This window comes from Poecilia reticulata, chromosome 20 (genome assembly GCF_904066995.2).
Source record: "Poecilia reticulata chromosome 20, P_reticulata-male-v2, whole genome shotgun sequence".
Taxonomy (NCBI): domain Eukaryota; kingdom Metazoa; phylum Chordata; class Actinopteri; order Cyprinodontiformes; family Poeciliidae; genus Poecilia; species Poecilia reticulata.
In genome coordinates this window covers 19864043-19886389 of record NC_088849.1, presented here as the reverse complement: position 1 = coordinate 19886389, position 22347 = coordinate 19864043, and the positions used below count along the sequence as shown (strand labels likewise).

At 40.4% G+C, this 22347-nt stretch overlaps 1 protein-coding gene across 9 annotated transcripts in view; it reads left to right on the top strand.

Moving 5' to 3' along the window:
* Positions 1–22347, top strand: part of dnajc13 (dnaJ homolog subfamily C member 13) — a 32227-nt gene that overhangs the window by 6855 nt on the left and 3025 nt on the right. For 6 of the 9 annotated variants that reach the window (XM_081601567.1, XM_081601560.1, XM_081601564.1 and 3 more), the window contains exons 3-52: positions 5468–5543; positions 6256–6405; positions 6622–6663; positions 7060–7260; positions 7375–7581; positions 7842–7937; positions 8103–8194; positions 8340–8509; positions 9279–9358; positions 9432–9601; positions 9689–9721; positions 10352–10451; positions 11050–11157; positions 11278–11433; positions 11528–11584; positions 11673–11794; positions 11935–12010; positions 12139–12234; positions 12322–12462; positions 13262–13279; positions 13841–13923; positions 14110–14263; positions 14343–14446; positions 14538–14697; positions 14782–14844; positions 14931–15032; positions 15279–15383; positions 15529–15731; positions 15827–15911; positions 15991–16145; positions 16767–16812; positions 16899–17053; positions 17161–17362; positions 17442–17557; positions 18010–18088; positions 18166–18301; positions 18396–18580; positions 18686–18760; positions 18966–19085; positions 19838–20233; positions 20320–20433; positions 20517–20633; positions 20736–20913; positions 20988–21079; positions 21192–21291; positions 21383–21457; positions 21549–21661; positions 21759–21928; positions 22024–22066; positions 22149–22322. In XM_081601567.1, coding sequence (XP_081457693.1) covers positions 5468–5543; positions 6256–6405; positions 6622–6663; positions 7060–7260; positions 7375–7581; positions 7842–7937; positions 8103–8194; positions 8340–8509; positions 9279–9358; positions 9432–9601; positions 9689–9721; positions 10352–10451; positions 11050–11157; positions 11278–11433; positions 11528–11584; positions 11673–11794; positions 11935–12010; positions 12139–12234; positions 12322–12462; positions 13262–13279; positions 13841–13923; positions 14110–14263; positions 14343–14446; positions 14538–14697; positions 14782–14844; positions 14931–15032; positions 15279–15383; positions 15529–15731; positions 15827–15911; positions 15991–16145; positions 16767–16812; positions 16899–17053; positions 17161–17362; positions 17442–17557; positions 18010–18088; positions 18166–18301; positions 18396–18580; positions 18686–18760; positions 18966–19085; positions 19838–20233; positions 20320–20433; positions 20517–20633; positions 20736–20913; positions 20988–21079; positions 21192–21291; positions 21383–21457; positions 21549–21661; positions 21759–21928; positions 22024–22066; positions 22149–22322 — 6091 coding nt within the window. The remainder of the gene's footprint in view (positions 1–5467; positions 5544–6255; positions 6406–6621; positions 6664–7059; positions 7261–7374; positions 7582–7841; positions 7938–8102; positions 8195–8339; positions 8510–9278; positions 9359–9431; positions 9602–9688; positions 9722–10351; positions 10452–11049; positions 11158–11277; positions 11434–11527; positions 11585–11672; positions 11795–11934; positions 12011–12138; positions 12235–12321; positions 12463–13261; positions 13280–13840; positions 13924–14109; positions 14264–14342; positions 14447–14537; positions 14698–14781; positions 14845–14930; positions 15033–15278; positions 15384–15528; positions 15732–15826; positions 15912–15990; positions 16146–16766; positions 16813–16898; positions 17054–17160; positions 17363–17441; positions 17558–18009; positions 18089–18165; positions 18302–18395; positions 18581–18685; positions 18761–18965; positions 19086–19837; positions 20234–20319; positions 20434–20516; positions 20634–20735; positions 20914–20987; positions 21080–21191; positions 21292–21382; positions 21458–21548; positions 21662–21758; positions 21929–22023; positions 22067–22148; positions 22323–22347) is intronic. The other 3 variants (XM_081601561.1, XM_081601562.1, XM_008396576.3) reach the window with 3 other exon arrangements.

The following is a 22347-nucleotide window of genomic DNA, read 5'->3' as shown; positions in this document are numbered from 1 at the left end:
TTTTTTGTTAAAAATATGAATTTACTTCTGCTTTCTCTTTTATTTTGCTCAGGTTGAAATTTAAAACTGTTTTCTGCTCTAAGTTTTTCTCTTCTTTTTTTAAAGGCAACGTGAGGCCGACTACTAAACAGTATTTTGTTGCTTTGATGGTTTTAATTAGCTTTTTTTTGTTTCTAAAGTTGTTTTGGGGATATAAATTGGTAAACATTGCTGCATGTCTGGAAGACCTAATTATGACCTGTTTGTGCTCGTTTACTAAGTCTTGTGACTGTCTTGGAAGTTACTGGGTCTTTATGTTTGTATCCTCTGAATGGAAGGCTTTCCCTTTCTGTAAAAATGGATTCTCCATGGACTCTGTCACATTTAAGAGTTTATCAAACATCTGTCTATTCATCTTTTTGTGCAACCATCCTTTGTTCTGCTCATTTGCATTTATCCATTCGTCTGTCTATTCCTGTTTGTTTCTCCACCTGTATCAGCCCACTAGTGTTTACTCAGCACGCCTGCAGCTTGATTCAGCCTTACTGCTATAAGAATTTTCCACCAGTGACAGTTATGTGGTACCAACCCCTCTTTTATACCCTCCTTTCCTGGGGCTAAAGCATGCAGAGTCAGCCTTCAAAAAACACCACCTAAGAAGACTGTCACTGATTGGCTAGGGGGCGGTGTCACTGGTTGCACCACAAGTGATTCCATTACAAAACTGTGACTGAGTTGAACAATAAGTCATAAACTGAATGTTCAACAAAGCTTTCGTGTCCTCCCATTTGTCTGTGTGTCCATTCATTCATTCATTGTCAGCTCGTCTTCCTTCCTGTCTCCCTCCGTCTAGGTCTTGCAGATTTCCCCATTTAAAGGCTCATAGTGGTTCAAGCATTTGCCATAAAGTTCATGTTCAATCATTTTATACCTTAAACAATATCTAGTAACCACTGCAAATTATGGGAATATTATTTTGAAAAATTATTCAAATATGTTTAGAAGCCCGGCTTAATCTTTTTTATGTATATATTTATATCATAACTTCTCCTTTTTGTGCATGCATATGTAAATCACAGCTTGTTTTCACTCTTCTCTGAATGCTGTCGTGACTTTAGTGTTACTGTAAAACCTACTTTATCATGTTGGTGCATGGGCTGTTTGTCCTGTGGGTAAAATGACGCTTTGTTTGTATAATCATATGTGGTGTGGTTACTGGGCTCTTCTTCAGTTATCGTTTGATTCACTCTTTGTGAACAATGTTTGTTTGTTTTGTTTAGTATAAAATGGAGTTGTACTTATCTGTGCTTCTCAGTCTGTGTTATTTGTGCAAAATAGGGGATAATTTGCTTACAGATGGGAGGCGGTAGTGAGGAGTCCTCTACAGGAAGTTGCCTAATGTGATTTATTATGAAACTTTTGAAGGAAAGAAAAGCTTTAAAGACATGCGGTTTGCTTGCACCATCTTCAGAATTATGCACTCTAAATGAAGCTTGTTGTATGATGTACTTAAATGAAGTATATAGGAAAACTATGCTAGGATACCTATCACAGAGCTCTTTGTGCTTTGGTATCTTAATTGAGGGATGGAAAATTGGGTTCTGAATTGATTCATCTCTTTATTCCCTGTAGCTGGAGCAAAGGCAGAAATATGGCCGAAAAGAAGACTCTGCTCCATTCAAATCCTATTATCATCTTACAGTTTTCATTCTATGTAATCAAATTACAGCATGGTGCTGATGAATGGGATATCTTTATTTTTATGCACATATAGTGCAATAAGGCTTGTAAAAGGGCTCATGAAAGCTCAGGTTTCTCCAGGTTGATTTACGTGTCTTCCAGGGAATGCAAATCTGAGGTTTATTTGTGAAATCAAACGCCAGTGTTACTTTTGCCTTACTGGTTGCAGAATCACTGAGTTAACTGAATAAATCCCAAGCTGTGGTGAGATGACTTAAGCAGTTCTGAGTCTTTTAATGCTATTATTTCTGTTATATCACGTTTAAAATCCCCCCCAACAAATTCTGGGCACAGTGTGGACATGAACTCAGCTTCTCAAAGGAATTAGTCAAGGATATTTGGATTTTGTCACTGTGCTAAAATAGAAAGTCAGCCCACAGTCTATGAATAATTAACAAACTTTGTGCTGATACTCATTTCGGACCAGTCTGAACCAAGGTCAAGACAGAAGAGGAGATGCATGGCCCAAAATATCTAAACCAGAAGCGCCCCAATTAGTGCAGGTGCATTTTTAAAAAGCAGATTGATTGGATGTTAATTAGTTTTCTGCTTGGTATTTTTTTTTCCCATAAGCAGTTTTGCGAATATATCTACAAGTTTGATGCTGTGATGTTTAAACCCTGAAATGGGAATATGCCAATATGCATGCAGTCACATTACCTCAACTTAACCATTTCAAACCCAGATGTCTGGGTTTTTGTCTGGTTAGCCAAAATGGCAGATTTGCTCTAGATATGTTATTTCTGGCTTGCTTACAATATTCTCATGGTATGATTACCTACACTATAAATATCTCATTGCATGGTGCATAGACATACATTTATAACAAACTTGCATTAATATAATCTTTTTGCTTTTATTTAAAGTAGAAAAAACATAAATTGCTGCAGTTATGCATGCCTCAGATTTTTTTTTTGTTACACTCATTTTGATATAGACTTAAACAGCCGTGTAGAATAAACACCTGCTTAATGTTGTTGTAGTTTTCTGTAGTGCAGAATAACTTTATGTGCAACAATGCAACCTAATTGTTTAGCTCCTTTTATTTGTCATTCTTTTTCACTACTGTAAATATTTCCAAACCAAGGTGAACGTGGTTGGAGAAACCCACCAGGCCTGGAGGCTACACAGTTGTTTGCTATAGATTCCACTTATTTTGATCGTCCTGTCAGTGCACTTTAATTCACCAAACAGATGAATCACTTAGCCTCTTAACTTTATCATCATTTCAGTGGTGATAGTGCTTTGGAGTAATTTTACAGGGCGTATGATGCCAATCCTAATGTTCTACTTTAGCCTCGCCTCAGGTCACTGCCTGTCCTGTCTGTTTGTATTTGTCAGGCACTTCAGCCTCAGCTGCAAATGCATTATGTAGAAGTAGCCTCTCAATTATGCCCCCCAGCCCCAACCTGCTCCCTAGCAGTTGGACAGCTGCTGAAACGGTCTCTGCACCGCACCTCCTGCTGTCCTGCCATAATGAGGATGTGCAAAAAGGAAAGATGCCAAGTCGGCATGTTCTGCGAACAGTATCAATATAAGGGAAACGGCATGAATGTAGGACTGACTGGCATGTTTCTTATATTTGAACTTTAAAATCTCTGTTTTACACAATGGAAGATGTCAAATAATTATACATTTTCAAATCCGTCAACAGAATGTGATGAATTACTCGAGCATGCCAAGTGAAACTATTTCCAAACCGCGATGAGACACACTTCAATTTGGCTGTTGGTTCGTGCACATCCCCACAAGCATTCACTGTTTGGCACACACACACACACACACACACACACACACACATATCTTTCACACTTCCTTCCTACTGTGTGAGAAAGACCAACTGTAACAGTTAATGAATTAGTGTTTGTTGCCTCGGTGTCAGTGACTTGTTTTATAGGATCCAAAGTCGCCAACATCAAACCGTTACCTTTCTCAGTCATTAATAGGATGGAGAAAGCAGCAAATCTCAAGTGATTAAAGCTTCTGCTGCCTTTACTGCAGTCTGGGACTGGTGATGTGTTGATGGAAACAGTTGGTGAGATGTTAGTCATCTTATCTGTATCATATTTCATATTGACTCAAACATGCCGGAAATGAGCTAAGCAATGATGGGTTTGATAGCTGAGTGCTGTTTGCGTCATTTTTCTGTCTTTCCAAGAGCTATTGTACCTTTAAATGTCATTACTTTGGGCTATTGAGCCAAACCTGTTGTTTTTTTAAAAGGGAAATCTTAACACATTAGTGAATTTGTAAAACTAGGAGCTGGGTTCTCAAATCTTAATTTATTTCCAATCTATACAAAATTATTTATAAAACTCAAGTATTAAGATGCATCCCACTAATACACTGCCTGGCCAAAAGAGGAGTTGCATCCAAATAGGTACAAGGTTCCCATTGGATAATTACTGGATAGGCCATTATCTTTCAACCAAGCACACAGCACAATGTGTAGCTTCTCATTTCTTAAAAAACATGTTGAAAGACACGTCCTGTGGTCATGGAAAGTATGCAAGTCTGTTTCAGAAGTGTTGAATCATTGGCACCAAGCAGAGAAAACATCTATAGAGACTGCAGACACGACTGAGTTTGGGTTGAGAACTGTCCAACGTATTATTAAAAAGTGGAAGGAAAGTGGTGAACCATCGTCTGAGAGGAAGAAATGTGGTTGGAAAAAATCTGGAATGATGGTGATTGGTGATCAGTTAAGCATTAGATGACCCCAAAGCGAAGAAACACAACAGTAGAACTCAGGACTATGTTTAATGGGGACAGTAAGACCATTTCCATGTGTAAAATGCGAAGGGAAGTCAATGGATTTGGATTGAACAGCTGTGAGGCCATAAGAAAACCACTAATCAGTGAGGCTAACCAAAGAAAAAGGCTTTAGTTTGTGAGGGAGCATAAAGATTGGACTCTGGAGGACTGGAAGAAGGTCATGTGGTCTGATGAGTCCAGATTTACCCTCTTCCAAAGTATTGGGTGCATCAGGATAAGAAAAGAGGCAGATGAAGTGTTGCACCCGTCATATGCCTAGTGTCTACTGTACAACCTGTTCTATTATACAGGGACCAGGAGCCCAGTCTTTGTCTCATCTGACCATTGAACACTTATCTAGAAGGGATCGTACCGACTGCAAATTTCAGTCCATTTGAAGGTTTTTGTGGTAGGAATTTCTCTCCTGGTCGGCACGTTCTCAGTCCATGGTGATGTAATACCAGCATCAGAGTGTACACTGATAGCTGTTTTCCAGTTCATTTGATCCTTGATTGTTCATAAACGTCCTAACTAATCTCCTTTCATCGAAGGCTGTTAGTTGGGGTCCGATGGTTGAAGCTTTAGATACGATCAGGTGTTCCAGTAAGACAATCAAAGATATTCTTCAAAACTGGTTTTGTAACAGGTTAAACAAGCTAAGATAAGGTGTCAGTGATGGCCTTATCAAACCCCAACCTCAGTTCTGTAGTATATCCTATATTTGAATGAATGCTACAAATTCTGCAACAAAATGGGCAAAATGTCAGCTTATTGATTTTTGCAAAGTGTGTTGCTTCTTAAGGGGCATTTAGCCAAGAAATTAAGGGTTTATGAATATATTTGACCATGTTTTAAAGTCTAAAGTACAAAAAAATATACAAATTATATAAAAATAATTGTTTTTAGGTCTTCAAAGACATCATAAATCATTACAGAACAAAAAACTGGGTCACAGGAACTGTATATTCTGACCTGTCTCCTCTTTATGTTGCAGATACAAGCGAGTCTTTTCAGTGGGAACGCATGGCATTACCACTTATAACCCAACAACGCTAGAAGTAACAAATCAGGTCAGTACCTACAAATCAGGCTTTACAGAAACTCTGGTCTTACAGGAACCCCACTCTGTCTGCTGTTGCTGTCTGAGATTTTGTGATGCACTGGAAATGGATTTTTAACTATTAAAAATCCACTTGAAGTGCATTACTTCAAGCTGTGGTATGCCTTCACATATTGTAAGGTTTTAGTATGCTGCAGACTGCAGGAAAAGATATATTCCAGTTCTGATCAGGCCAGCATATGGAACTATATTTCATAATCAATAACCATTAAGCAACTCCTCATTGAAACCTCTCATTCTAACAGAAGACGGCATCATTTTAATTTTCATCAAGTAACTGTAGAGAGTGCTGTAAAGCAGGATTTTAAGTGACAAAATGATAAATGAATCCAGATTATTGGTGAGAAATTGTAATCGTTTTCTTTTTTAAGGATATATGTATTAGCGGTTCATCGAGAATGAGATGGTGATCAACTGGTCTGAAATCCAGAAATCAAATGGTTTTCAAATCAATGAACTAACATTACCAAAGCTCCCAGTTTGTGCTAACTAAAGGTGTGGTTGTTAGTGAGTAAATAAGACTTAAGCTGATGTTTTCAGGATATAATTTGCTGGTTCGATTAAAATGGAGCTGAGAAATCAGCCACAAAATTCAAACAAGTGCGCTCCTAATTCTTTTTTTATCATACGTCAGTTGATTTAATTTCTTTCTCTGCTGCCAGTGGCCTTATGGAGACATCTGTGGCATCGGTCCAGTCGGAAAAGGCCAAGGGACAGAGTTCAGCCTCACATTCCGCAAAGGCAGCGGCAAGAAGTCAGAAACGCTCAAGTTCTCAACGGAGCACCGGACAGAGCTACTCACAGAAGCACTGGTCAGGAAAAATACTGTCATCAATATTTTCTCTGTTTTTGTCTGTGCAGAATTCAGCCAAATATTTTTATGAATGGCCAAATGATTCTCTAGTTTTGAAACCCAAATATGAATCAGCAGATAAGGTGGTTTCAAATTGTAGGTTGGTGAGTTCAGCATTGAAAAACGCCAACAAAAATGAATTTTGTTTGTGTGTCTTTCTATTTTTGATTTGCAGAGATTCAGAACTGAGTTTTCAGAAGGGAAGATTACTGGTAGGGTAAGTACCGATATCTAATCAAGACACTAAAAATAAGGGAAAATGAAACTCACTAGATCCTGGTTTACTGAATTTTGCTAAGTAAATAAACACCCACTTTCAAATGGAGGTTTAAAAAAAAATCTCAAATTATCTGGTCTTTAGAAGATATCATTGTGAAGATGAGATGAAAAATGTGCATAAACACATGTAAATAAACTGAAGCAACATTTAGTTTACTGAAATTCCTTGACAATCCTGGGAACCGAGAGAACCAGTTGAATCAGAACTAATGGCCAGAAATATAATGTGTTGTTCTTATCTTAGATTTTCTAAGAGATAAAGTCTTGACCTGAATGTTTGCCATATTAATGACTGTTGTTGTTTTATAACATACGTGTGATTAACATTTCACAGCGTTACAACTGCTACAAGCATCACTGGAGCGACACTCGGAAGCCGGTTAATTTAGAGGTGACCCCTGGTGGCATCGACCAAATCGACCCTCACACTAACCGAGTGGTGTGTTCCTACGACTACAGAAACATAGAGGGCTTTGTCGAGGTTTCTGATTACCAGGGAGGATTCTGCATCCTTTACGGCGGCTTCAGCAGACTAGTATGCATCATTAAAAAGGATATAGAAAAGTTTAATTATGTGCTTGGCTGTGTGTTTTTATTTTCCTATACTGACTTTGCACATTCAGGATTCTCGGTTTCTTGTTTCTTTTAGCATCTTTTTGCCTCTGAGCATCGAGATGACTTCATCCGGAGCGCCATCGAACATGCCGGAAACTACATCGGCATTATGCTGCGCCTGAGGAAGGAGGCTCTAACCTTTGAGGGTTTTGTGACCGACAGGTTGGGAAAGTACAGCTCAGACGAGAGCATCACGTCTCTGGCAGAGTTTGTGGTGCAGAAGATCACAACACGGCACTCGGTAGGAAGTATAAGAAATGTTTAATAAACTAAAGATGCATCTGACTTTGTTTAGTTTTGCTTCATTTCTGTTCATTTGACCACTTCTACTTGGTGTAAAGGTTTATACACCAAATTTTACTTTTTTTATATCATAATGTCACTTCCATCTTCTTTTAATTGGGTCCTTTTGACTTAGCAGGTTGAAATATTTAGTTCAGGGTCAACTGCTTGCTTCAGCAGTTTATGTTTATTATATCGGTGTGTTGTTGTGCCTTCCAGGAGCCGGTTAAGCGAATCCTTGCCCTCACAGAAACGTGTCTAGTGGAGCGCGATCCTGCTTCCTACAACATAGTCACACTCAAACCCTTTGGAGAGGTGGGATGCAACACAAACATCATAAAGTCATAAAAATGTTACTGCTCAGTTTTACTCTGACAAATCGGAATGTTGAATTATATTTGTTTCATTGCGATTAACTGCAAGTAAACATCTAGAATAGTAAAGTTTTTTTTCTCCAACTCTGCGTTGCTGTTCCCTCAGGTGTTTGCTCTCATCTGTGACGCAGATAACCCTCAGGTGTTTACAGTGGAATTCATCCGAGGCCAGATTAGGAAGTACTCCTCCACTGAAAGGTCTGCAAACACAAATCTCTGTGTGTTTGCTTTAGATTTACAACCCTGAGTGTTTTTTTACTTTGCATAGATGTGGCTGTGCTTCTCAGCCTTTAATCTGCTTTGCACATAATAACACAGACTTGTTTTTTAATTGTGTGTCCAGGGACTCCCTTCTAGCCAGCCTCCTGGATGGAGTCAGAGCATCGGGCAACAGGGACGTGTGTGTCAAGATGGCCCCCACGCAGAGAGGGCAGAGATGGGGTTTGCTCAGCATGCCGGTGGATGAGGAGGTGGAGAGTTTGCATCTCAGATTCCTGGCAGCGCCTCCTCCTGGTGAGTTAAAGCTCTTTTTCTGAATGGGGTTTCATTTCAGACAGAAACACTGAGCTTTCCAAAATCTATATTTCACCCAATTGTCATGTGTATTTTGAGCCAAATTTTAAAATGAAAATGCAGTTAGGCGTGTTTTTATCTACTGGTCTGGTTCATCACCCCAATAATGAACAAGATATAGAGGTTGCAAACTAGCATAGACCACATGACACAGAAAGCTGGAGAAAGTCCTCCGCTTCTGTTCTGGAAGTTTGGACTGGGAGAGTTCACTATGTCAGAACTTTTTGGGCAAATGTGTTTCCATTTCTGCTTTGGGGCATTAACTCTTTTTGAAGATGCCAAAAACCACCTCAAATGACTGAAAACATTTTTTATAAAGTTGAGAAAATTATTTAAAGTTTTTCTGTGATACTCCAAAATGCACATAAAAATATTTTATAAAAATACTGCTATAATGAGTAAAGAGACAGATTTATACATTTCTTTCGTGGACATGTTGTAACTTGGGGTGTAGAAAAGATAATATAAAATGATGCTGTCATATTTAGACTTCTAACTCTTTCAGGAACAGATGCCAGTTTAAAAGCATTGATTTCTCTCTTTGAGGTTTTTAATAAGTTAGTTGTATATTAAAGAAAAGATTACTGTAAAAACATGTTTGTAATATTGGTAAACCTCCCAAAAGTCTTGACAATGTAATTCTGCAAAAGTTTGAATTTTTTCAGAAAGTTTATCTCTTTTTATATTTAAATGCTTTTATATTTTTTAGGTGGAAACTTTGCAGATGCAGTGTTCAGATTCAATGCCAATATATCCTACAGTGGAGTTCTCCATGCAGTTACCCAAGATGTGAGTTTGATCAGTTTTTGTTGCTCTGTCCAGCTTGAACTTGGACTGAAACCCTTGTCTTTTTTCGGTCCAGGGTCTTTTTTCTGAGAACAAGGAGAAGCTCATCAACAACGCCATCCTGGCCCTGCTGGCCCAGGAAGTGGAGCTACCGGCTCTGAACTCGGAGCTGGAAAGCCATTTCCAGGCCATTCGACGCCTTGTGGCATCCAAGGCCGGCTTCCAGGCCTTCACCCAGCTGCCTAAGTAAGATGGCAGCACTTTGTTCCTCATTTATTAAAATCTTACAGTGCGGAGCTGCTGGTGGTAACAGGCATGCTCTGTCATTCCAAGGTCTGGTCAAGGGTCTGGACTCACAGATGCAACGTAAATATGAATCCATGCATCTCAGTCTGCCCTTTTTGTCTGTATTTTATATTTTTCCCCTCTTTTTTACTGTCATCCATCACTTTTTATTGAAGCTTTTAGACAAGCAAGACAGAAATTAGATCATTTTCAGCCTGACAGTCTGTCTTAATACATCTTGGCCTCCTGTCTTCAGCATTTTATCATTTTCATTTTTATGCTTCCATTTCACTTTTCATTATTTGCTGTTGCCAATTCAGCTTTCTGCTCCTTTTTTTCTATTTTGTCATTCTTATTGGGTCACTGAGATGTATGAGAGGAACTGTAATTGACCATTTTTCCTTGTAGCTTTTGAGGCTGATGAGCCAGAATTGGCTTCCCTGACAGATTCATTGCTGTTGTAGCTTGCTGTTTCCTCTCACAGACTCATAAAAACATCCAAACCTTTCAGAAATGTTGATTTGATTATTTAAGCAAAAGAAACAACAAGTCGCTTAAGAAGCAATGAATTATTTGTGTATCCAACCCCAGACCTGCATTTATATTAATTTGTTGGTTATTCTCATGAACAGCGATGAATTTATTGGAGCATGAATTTAAATAAAAATGTACATCTTTATTTAAATTTGTATATGTGTTTGTATGTTGCAGGTTCAGGGAAAAGTTGGGAGTAAAAACAGTCAAAGCTTTAAAAAGGAACAACAATGGTGTGACTCATGCTGCTATTGACATGCTCTGTGCTCTTATGTGTGTAAGTGTATTTTAAATATTATTTCTACTATATATTGTATTTACAGCAACCTCCATGATTACTGAAATCTCTGTAAAGATGTGCAAAAAATAGGCTAATTCAGTACCTTTTATGGAAATTATTTTAAAACTGGAAAAAATATCCTAATTTTAGGAAAAAACTCCCACTAACAATTTAACTGACACACATAACGATTCCTTGAAATTATGTATGAGCATTTATTATTTACATTTTGTTGACTTGGTCAGTGTCTCTTCTTGTAAAAAATAAGTAGGTCCTTCCAAACCATAGGGTTGCCCTACCATTACAAACGTGAACACGTTATCTCCACTCTTTGGGAGTTACAGCCAATCGGCACTAAGGAAAATAAATGTTGCCTCTTGGCTGGCTGCTTTCCAAACACCAACCAATAGCATGTCAAGTAGAGTTGCATTTTGGTGTTTGAGCTTCCTAAGCTGCATTTCCCACAGAAAAAGCCACCAAGTTAGTCAGGGGTCCACTATATTGCAATGAAAGATAAATAGGAGGTAGAAGTAATTGTGGAAGGGACTGCATCATAGTTTACCGAGGTTGAGATTATTCTGCTGTTTTTTTGTAGCCCATGCACGATGACTATGACCTGAGACAGGAGCAGCTAAACAAGGCCTCTCTTCTGTCCTCCAAGAAGTTTCTGGAAAACCTTCTTGAAAAGTTTATCACCAATGTGGTAAATATTCTTCCAGTTGTCAGGAGCTTTGCTGGAGCTTAAACTTCAATGCAGTTTGGTGTTCGGTTATGAGTTTGGGTTTTTTTATGTTTTTTTTTTTTTTTCATTTGTTTTTGACAGGACCATGGAACTGGAGCTCTGGTCATCAGCTCCTTATTGGACTTCTTAACGTTTGCGCTTTGCGCCCCCTACAGTGAAACCACTGAAGGGCAGCAGTTTGACATGCTGCTGGAGATGGTTGCCTCTGACGGACGAACATTATTCAAACTATTCCAGGCAAGAAGGCTGAGTCTGCAGATAATTCAGATTCTTTGTTACAATTAATTTTTTGCACTTTAAGTGATTTAAATCAAACTAATCCCATCTCCAGCATCCTTCCATGGCGATCGTTAAAGGAGCTGGTCTTGTGATGAAAGCTATAATTGAGGCAAGTGTTTTGTTAGGAGAACTTATTCTCTAAATCCTTGGTCATTTTTATTAGGTATTGATCTGTGTTTCTAAATGTTTATATTTAGGAAGGAGATAAGGAAATTGCCACCAAGATGCAGGAGCTGGCTCTGAGTGAAGGGGCCTTACCAAGACACCTGCACACATCTTTATTCACAGTCAGCGCAGACCAGCGGATGCTCACTAACAGGTCAGCTCTCAATAAATGAACACATTAATGTGCTTCTGTAGAGTTAAATAGTTATTTTGAACTAACTTAGATATTTTTTATTACTCGTGAGAAGCGTTTAACTTGAAATGAATGCCAGATGTCTAATCTGTGTGTTTCAGGCAGCTGAGTCGTCACCTGGTGGGACTGTGGACAGCAGAGAACCCTGTGGCTATGAACCTCCTCAAGAGAATCCTGGTACGCTTCTTAACTCTTACATTGATGCTGTGTGTGAAGAATGACTTCCAATGTTTATATCTGCCTGCCTGTCACTTGTTTTGGTATTTTTGTACACTAAAGTCACTGATTTGGTTTTATGCCTGCAGCCAACCGGCCTGCTGGCTTACTTGGACAGTCCTGACTCAGTTCCAGAGAAAGACGTGGACAGAATGCACATCCGGGACAACTTAAAAATCGCTTCAGTATGTCTTTTCCTAACATATTTTCATTTTAATTGCAGTTCGCTTTAAAATAATTTCCTGTTACTCTTCTGCTCTTCCTTCCTGCAGGATCAGCTGAATCGCAACAAGGTGCCCGAGTGGCAGAGAATTGCAGGTAAAGCAGCCAAAGAGGTGGAGAAGTTTGCCAAGGAGAAAGCTGACCTGGTGCTGATGCACTGGAGGGATAAAATGGGCATTGCCCAGAAGGAGGTGAACATGTTTTCTTTTATTAGAGCTCAGTTGTAGCTTTTGCCTTGAGACAGATCTCTGCTTCTGTTGCTGGCTGCTGAGATGTTGCTCCTGCTGCTGCTACAGATTGCAGAGCCAAACTCATTCCTGCTGTTATTTTGCATGAAAGCAGTGTCTGCTGTGGTGCTGGATTTTGCAGGGTATCTTAGTAAAGATTACATTTTTCATCTAAGGTCTGTGCTCTCTTTTAGAGACATTACTGGGAAGTTTTTTGAGATTAACTTTAAATGCAATCTAAGTGTTTATAAAAACCACTTTGCTATTTGGCCTTAATACGTGTTTTGCAGGAAATGAGTGGGTGTGTGTTGGCATTTAAACTGGTTCATGAAACCTTGGTTCAGTTTTGCTTGTCCGTTGATGTCTTGGTTGCTTAAATCCATTCCTCTTTCAGGTTTTCTGTTACAATCTGACATCTTTTGCATCTTCCTTACTTTTCAATTGCTGGAAATCATCAGTCAACACTGAGGGTGTTTGATCTGCTCGCTCTCTTCACTGTTCCTCAACCACATGCATCCATTTCTTAACTTTTAACCTGTTGATTTGTTTTGCTGTGATTAAAAACACAGACATCTACTCACCCTTTGAATATTAAAGATTTAGCTACTGCTTTGCACGTCAGTCTCTTTAATATTCACAAAGTAATGACCTATGACCCTTGTTGTGATTGATCTGTTTGATCTGAGGAACAATAACCTCTCTGTGTCTCTATCCCCAACCCTCCCCTCTGTCACATCTGGTTTCTGTGCTGTCAAACATGCAGCAGGACAGAAACAACTTGGTAAGTAGGACTAACCAATGAGTTTCACGTCTTCCTGTTCATTTTATTCTCTCCCAGTTCATAAATGCACCATTTTCCAGTTTTCATCTCACATTCTGGGGCCTTTCTTTCCTCTATTTTGCCAGTTACCAGTTGGTATCCTAACCAAATGAAAAATGGGGAAAAAAAATGATGAAAATACAGTTGAGTAGATAATAAATCATATTCCACTTGTATTACAGGCAGCTAATTAACACTCAGTGAATTAGGTATGAGTAACAAATGTAGCAATATTTTATTCAGGTGGGAAATGTTTGTCATACTCTTTAAGTCTGTTACACAGATCAGGTTAACTAGATGAATAATTTATTTACAGGGACAAAATAAAAGTTGGACAAAATGAGGTGAATTGGTGAAGTGGCAAATTGACCCTTGAAGTGTTTTAACTTCCATCGTCTTTTTCTAAAAGTTTACTCATGTTGTTGCCGTTTCATCTTCAGTTTTACTGAAATGTTGGAGATCTGATGCTGTGATATTAAGTAACTAAAGCAGCCATTAAAATGTTTGTTTTTTTGTTTTCAGAATCCAAACCAAAAGCCTGTCATCCTGAGAAAGAGAAGACAGAGAATTAAGATTGAAGCAAACTGGGAGCTTTTTTATTACAGGTATCTCATTTTGATCACAAATCTAATTTAATATGCGACACATGACTTACTTTTGTCCCATTTTTACAGCAAACTTTTGTAACTGAAGTTCTGCTTGTTTGATTTTAAATGTCCATAAACTGTTTGGTAGAAATTATACATTGGTAGTGTTCCAGCTTGTGCAGGAATAAAACAGTTATGTTACAGATTCCAGCTGGACCATGCGCGCTCCAACCTCATCTGGAACCTCAAAACGAGGGAGGAGCTGCGTGACGCTCTGGAGGGAGAGATGCGCGCTTTCAGTGTGGACCGCGAGCTCGGCAACGCCACCGTCATTTCCTGGAACCACCAGGAGTTTGAGGTTTGGACACGCTTCCACCCTGAATGGGTTTTTTTACTTGTTCAGAAATCACAGAAGATGTGCATGTGAATCTGTGCAGGTGAAATACGAGTGCCTTTCTGATGAGATAAAAATAGGAGATTATTACCTGCGGCTGCTGCTGGAAGAAGATGAAAATGAAGAATCGAGTGCCATCAAGAGATCGTAAGATTCCAGTTCCCCCCTCTGTCCACAGTGATTATTGAACACCAGGTCCTTAAAATATGATTCAAGTCATGCCTCTTTTTATTTGCAGATATGAGTTTTTCAATGAGCTCTACCATCGCTTTTTGCTCACTCCCAAAGTCATGATGAAGTGCCTGTGCCTACAGGCGCTTGCAATTGTGTACGGCAAGTGCTTTGAGGAGATCGGTCCTTTCGCCGACACTAAATACATTGTTGGCATGCTGGACCGGGTATGTGCAGCCAAACGGTGCAGGTGATGATATTTTTTTGTGTACTGTCCACAAGTAAATTGTGAAATCTTGTTCTTTTCATAGTGTACAGACAAACTAGAGAGGGACAGGCTGATCCTCTTCCTCAACAAGCTCATTCTACATAAGGTAACCTGGAAAAAGGGAACAAATTTGCACAAGTGTGTTATCTTACTCACATTTTTGTGATTCCTTTTTATTTATTTTTCGTGTAGAAAAATGTGAAGGATGTGATGGATTCAAACGGAGTTCGTATCATGGTGGACTTGCTTACTTTAGCCCACCTGCACACCAGCAGAGCTACCGTTCCACTTCAGGTAAAAACTGTAAAGTTATGAGTTCCTGCACTGAGTTTGATTTAAGACCATAATAAATAATTCCAGTTGTTTTTCCACTTTTTAATTTTTACTAATATCACACAAATACATATACAAATCAAATTAGGTTATTATGGTTTATAATCTTGACCAGCAGGCTCTGGGTGCCAAAGGCCCCAATTTTGGAACGCCTGATTTAAAAACTGTCTCTTTAGTCTTAAACATGATTCTTGTATTTTTCCACAGAGCAACGTTCTGGAGGCATCACCAGACATGAAGAGGGAGGGTGAAAAAGAGTGGTACTTTGGGAATGCAGATAAAGAAAGAAGAGGACCTTTTAGTTTTGAGGAGGTGAACAGAAATCAAATTGGCTTTTGGATTATCTTTTTTTTTATTTTTTTATACACTTTATTTTTTTACTACTTGTATGTATTTTTTTCCTTCCTTGTTTAGGTTCTAGTTCATATGCAATCTTTTCTTTCTATCTTCTTTCCAGATGCAGGAGTTTTGGAACACAGGTGTCCTGACAGCAAAGACGCGCTGCTGGGCTCAAGGGATGGACGGTTGGCGCCCCCTACAGGCCATCCCTCAGCTGAAGTGGTGCCTCCTGGCCACAGGCCAGCCAGTGATGAACGAGTCCGACTTGGCTACAATGATCCTCAACATGCTCATCACCATGTGCTCGTATTACCCCAGCAGGTGCTTGCTGCTGCTTTTCTGGTGTTTTCCTCCAGTTTCTAGAAAAAGCTCATGAAGACTAATAATCTGGACGATTGCTTTTATTTCTTGTGCAGGGACGAGGATAACGCCATCATCCGACCTTTACCTAAAATCAAGAGGATGATTAGCGACAATGCCTGTCTCCCACATATTGTCCAGGTATGTCTGCAGTTTGGGTGCTACAGGTGTATTATACATGGGCAGAATTTCATTTGTTGGTTTCTCTTGTTCCTCTCAGTTGCTGCTGACATTTGACCCAATTCTGGTGGAAAAGGTTGCCAACCTGTTGTACTTGGTGATGCAGGACAACCCAAATCTGCAGCGCCTCTATTTAACAGGGGTTTTCTTCTTCATCATGATGTACACAGGCTCCAACGTGCTTCCTGTAGCGAGGTAATAACGCATCATAGGGATTATTATTAGGGGCTTACCTCATCTTGGAATGTTGCTCTTTTCAGCCTGCATGCTTGCTTGGAGATAAAACTCAGTGTTAAGTTTTAATCTTGCTAGGGACATTTTAAACGTTTGGACTTGGCGTCATGGTTTTAGAACGGTGTGAAATACAACTTAAGTTGTTTTCCAGATTTGCAAAAGTATGGAAGAAGGAAATGGAGTCTGAAAAAATATTTCCATTTTCTATAAATTACATCATTTCATCCATCTGGGCTTTACATTATATCACAGACAAATGAAGTGTCACAAAATCACACCATTCTGCTGTTTTTACTTTTTCTTTTTGTTTTTCCTTGTCTACCTTTGTGTCTTTTTCTTTTTCTCTTATCTATCTATCTTTCTTTCTTTCTCTCTCCCTCTATTTTTGACTCATAATGATTGAAACGTGGATTTTAAAGGATAAACAATCAGTTTTCACCCTTTGAACATTGGCTTAAAAGCAATAAGAACATTAGATGTTAAAGTCTGGAAGAGTCTGGAATTTTCTCAGCTAGGTGCTTAGAAATCCTGGTGTGCCGGATGCATGAAATAAAATCTGTGAAATTCCTCTTTTCTCTGTAGGTTCCTGAAGTACACTCATTTAAAACAGGCCTTCAAATCAGAGGAGGTGACTATCATGACGCTGACATTTTAATTCAAGATTCTGTGACAGAATGAGATCAGAATGTTATTTAATTTATGTTGCTTGTGCAGTCCAAAGGTCAGGACATCGTGCAGCGCAGCGTTCTGGGACCAGCTTTACCAGAAGCCATGGTGTGTTACCTGGAGAACTATGAAGCTGAGCGCTTCTCTGAGATATTCCTTGGTGAATTTGACACACCTGAGGCCATTTGGAGCAGTGAGATGAGGTGAGAAGTGACCTCTGCTTTGTAAAACAAGTTTATTTGCAACATTATTGTCGCAGCAATGAATGCTTCCGTCACTTGATCTACACCTGCTTCTTATTTTGTTTCAGGCGAATGATGATCGAGAAGATTGCCGCCCACATTGCTGACTTTAGCCCCAGGCTGCAGAGCAACACTCGGGCTCTCTACCAGTACTGCCCCATCCCTGTGATCAGCTTCCCTCAGCTAGACAACGAGCTCTTCTGCAACATTTACTACCTCAGGCATCTGTGCGACACCACCCGCTTCCCCAACTGGCCTATTAGAGACGCTGTGAGTTTTCCTTGCCTTCTGTGGTCTGAGACTCTTATTATTTCAGTATTATAATCGACTGCTGTGACTGCTGATGAAGGTGAAGCTGCTGAAAGACACTCTTGAAGCCTGGAAGCGGGAGGTGGAGAAGAAGCCGCCCTCCATGTCTGTGGACGACGCATACGATGTCCTCAACCTCCCCAAAGGACAGGGCCAGTGAGTGGAAGGAATTCACTGCTGTAGTTTTCAAAGTGCACTGAAAAAGGGGAAACTGACTCAAATATTCATCAATATTACCTTTTTGGTGCAACTTCATCTACAAGAGATTTGGGTGGTGTCAATCTCTACACACGTAGAGATTAAATTTCTGCTCATGTTTCTTTGCAAAATAGTTGAGGGTCAATCAGATTGGATAGAGAGCTTCTGTGCACTTTCATTTTCAATCCATGCCACAGATTTAGAATCAATTTTAGGTCGGGATTTTTAACATTTTAACACACCAACAAGTTTTGATCCATCACAAAACAATGAACCTCTGAGACCTTTAGAGAACATCTGGATTTATTTTTAGGTGTTGAATGATGGCTAATGGTTGGACTGGATTTTATTAGAAAGAAATGTAGAAAACTATGTCAACAAATACTTAATGCAGCCCTTTGTGTTTTCAGACATGAGGAGAGTAAAATCAGGAAGGCTTACTTCAGACTGGCGCAGAAGTACCATCCGGACAAAAACCCAGAAGGAAGGGTGTGTAAAATGATTATTTTCATGCTAAATGTTTGCTTACGCTTGGAATCCTTATTGTAATTCCTCTCATCTTCCAGGACATGTTTGAGAAAGTTAACAAAGCGTACGAGTTCCTTTGCACAAAGTCTGCCCGGATCGTAGACGGTCCCGACCCAGAAAACATCATTCTGATCCTCAAAACTCAGAGCATCCTCTTCAATCGACATCAGCAAGGTTTCAGCATGGATTTAAGCATCAGCTCTACCCATGTGAAAGCAGCTAGCACTGATATGTTCTGCTAATACTGACACTTTGGCTACTTCTCCAGAACTGGAGCCGTACAAGTACGCCGGTTATCCCATGCTCATCAAAACGATCAAAATGGAGACGGACGACGAGCAGCTTTTCTCCAAAACATCGCCTCTGCTCCCGGCCGCCGCTGAGCTGGCCTTCCACACGGTGAACTGCTCGGCTCTTAACGCCGAGGAGCTGCGGCGGGAGAACGGGATTGAGGTATCGGCACTTTAACCAGCTCTGAATGTCGCCATGTTCAGATGAAACATCCACCTTTACCCTGTTGGTTAATGAGGGAAAAAATAACAAACTGTGTTTGTGCAGATTTTACTGGAGGCTCTTTCTCGGTGTGTTGCTGTGCTGACTGCGTCCAGTAAGCCTAATGACATGGCTGTTCAGGTAACACACTTATAGGTTGATGACTGTAAACATCTTTTCTATCATTTCATGCAGGTGTTTTTGTGTGTATGATTTAAAAATGCAATAAAAAGATTTGAGAACTCTGAAATGTTCAGTCTTTAAAAGAGTAAAGATTTACCCTGAGAGCCATGTTCTTTGTTTGCTGTAATCTCTAAAACCTGGTTTCCATGACGACTCCATGCAGGTGTGCGGGCACATCTGCAGGTGCTACAGTGTGGCAGCCCAGTTTGAGGAATGCAGGGAAAAGATAATCGAGCTGCCAAACATCATCCGGGACCTCTGTCACATTTTGTTCTACGGAAAGGTGAGCATCCTTCATGGGTCACTTGTGTCGGGAAAAAGTATTTTCCTAAAGGAGAAATGATCCTGAAAACACAATTTTTATGGTATTTAATTTAACTTATTGGCATTTTAATTGAGGCAATAAAATGTGTTGCAGTTTTACAGCATCTAAATCAGCAGAATGTTTTTTGAGGAATAATTATTTGGCTGCTTACATAAGATATAACACAAAATATATATTTGTATGAGAAGACATTTGAAAAGAAAGGCAGGCCCAGCATTTTACTGCACCATTCATTGCCATAGATATTAAGGATGTCGCCTCTTCTTATTTGGTGATTAACAAATATTTTTAAGGAACTCCAGTAGGACGTTTTCTGTTCAGTAAATGCATCACCTTTCAAACTTTCATTTTTGCTTTATGGTCAATGTCTTGTGCCATTTAGTATGAAAACCAGAATGTGTCACTCAGACTGTATCAGCTGGTACAAATCGGCTTTAATCTGTCGTCTTTTTCTTTCACATCACATTTGTTTGAAATCTGTGCTATTTTCATATCTTTAACTTCAAAACTTTAGCAGCAAGTTACTCCGTCACAATTTTAACTCTTGTTTTTGTCCCATTTTTGCGTCACTTGTTAAACAGTTTATATGTTGCAGTTAGGAGATGCTGAAGTATTTTGTGCTGATTTGTGACTGTAAAGTGAGGAATATGGTCAGTCAGGAGGTTTTGCTGTCTCCAGTGATTTATTTTCTCCTCCTCATCTCCTCTCAGGGTCTCCCAAAGACGGCGGCCCTGGCTGTCCAGTGCATCAGCTCCTTTGCCATAGACTTCTTCCTGCAGACCCATCTGTACCACGCTGGCGTGCTCTGGCATCTTCTCGTCTACCTGTTCAACTACGACTACACGCTGGAGGAGAGCGGCGTCCAGGCCAACCAGGACACCAATCAGCAGGAGGTGGCTAACAGCTTGGCCAAGCTCAGCCTGGTGGCCCTCAGTCGGCTGGGGGGCTACACTCAGACACCCAGCCTGCCAGACGCCAACAATCCCGTCGCAGAGACCAACGGCGTGGACGGCACCCCACCGGAGAATCCCACCATCCGCAAGAGCTTAGCTGCAATGCTCACACCGTACATCTCAAGGAAGCTGGGAACAGGGTCTCCAGCTGAGGTCAGTGAAAAAGATCAAATATCATTTTTTTTAAGAGTTGTAAACTCCTCAAAAACTAAAGCGAGTGTGACTTATTGGGGGTTTAGGTTCTGAAGCTGCTGAATAGTAACTCGGAGAATCCCTACCTGATCTGGAACAATGGGACACGAGCCGAGCTGCTGGAGTTTCTGGAGGGTCAGCAGGAGGGAAACATCAAGAGAGTAAGAATAAAGACTCATCAATCATCGCTTAGCGAGTCGTCAGGCACAGTTATTCATGAAACGGCTTTGTGGTTTTATCACAGGGAGAAAACGATAAAAGCTTTGGTGCAGATTTCATGTTCAGCGATCACAACAAGGAGCTCATAGTGGGGGAGATTTTTGTTCGGGTTTACAACGAGCAGCCGACTTTCCCGCTAGAAGTGAGCACTACAACCTTATTATTTCTTATTATTCATATTTTTCTTATTTCTTATTCTTATTTCCTAAATAAAACCGACCTTATAACGCTGCTCTGTCTTTAGTACCCCAAAGCATTTGCTGCCTGTCTGCTGGACTACGTGGGCTCTCAGGCTCAGTACCTCCACACGTTGCTGGCCATGAGTCAGAGTAACAAAGTGGAGTCCCAGCAGCACGCCGAGAGGCTCTGCTTCGCTGAGATGGCCTTAGAGGCTCTCCGCAACGTCATTAAGAACAACCCAGGTGAGATGTTGCTCTGGTGAATGTTTGCTGGTTTTTCTCCTCTGTTCTTACCTCTTCCTTCCCAATAACTTCAGGTTCTGAGTCGGAGTGTATCGGCCATTTCAAGCTGCTCTTCTCTTTGTTGCGGGTTCATGGAGCCGGCAGAGTGCAACAGCTGGTTCTGGAGGTAACGATAGATAATTATCCTTCCTGTCTACAAGTATTTATGCATAAACATATAATTTGTCTTCATCTTTAATATGCTTTAGTATTAAATTAATTTGAACATTTTTTCTCAGGTTGTGAATACAGTGACATCAAACCAGGAATGCGTGAGTAACATTGCCGAGTCCCTGGTGTTGTCCAACCTGTTGCTGCTGCTGCATTCACTTCCCTCCAGTAAGAAAACACAAACATATTTAACGTACTGCCTCTTATCATTTTTCGTAATGGATTTGTTGACTGGCATTGTTGTTGCTGCTTCCTTCAGGCAGACAGATGGTGCTGGAAACCCTCCATGCTCTCACTTCAAACACAAAGATAGTTAAAGAGGCCATGGCCAAAGGTCAGTAAGTCCACTAGGTTTCTTAGAAACTGTTCATGTCTTTCTAAATGTCATATTACTGAGTATTTTTGTTGGTCTGTGTCTCCCACAGGTGCTCTGATTTATTTGCTGGACCTGTTCTGCAACTGCACACACCCTCAAGTCCGCACCCAGACCGCAGAGCTTTTCTCCAAGATGACCTCAGACAAGCTGGTCGGACCAAAGGTCAGAATGGACAGATAATAATAAAGCCTCTGAAAAGACTCTCCTATATTCGTATCTTTAACTCAACCAACCTTTGGTACATTTTTTCCTCCTTCAGGTGCGTCTGACGCTGATGCGTTTCCTTCCCGGTGTGTTTATGGACGCCATGCGAGACAATGCCGAGGCAGCGGTTCAGATATTCGAGGGAACGCATGAAAACCCTGAGCTCATCTGGAATGACACCTCGAGAGAGAAAGTGTCCACCACAGTGCGAGAGATGATGCTGGAGTATGTGTCTGAGTTTGGTTTATGATCATCGCCTTTTAAACAGATGAGTGGGTTGGAAATTTAACAGTAAATCCTTTATATCCTTTATCTTTAAGGCACTTCAAACAGCAAAAGGACAATCCTGACGTGAACTGGAAAGTAAGTTTGAGCTGCTGGTAAATGAGCCGATTTGTTTTTTCTGTTCTCTGCATTTGAATGGATTTGTTTCGTCTGTTCTCAGTTGCCAGATGACTTCACTGTGGCTTACGGAGCGGGACAGGGTGAGGTGGAAGTCGGCGGAGTCTTCTTGCGCATCTTCATCGCTCAGCCCGGATGGGTTCTGCGGAAACCTCGAGATTTCCTGGTGTCGTTGCTGGAAACGTTGAGCGAGCTGCTGGAGAAGAACAACCCCAATGTGAGCACCAAAATGTTGAACTAGA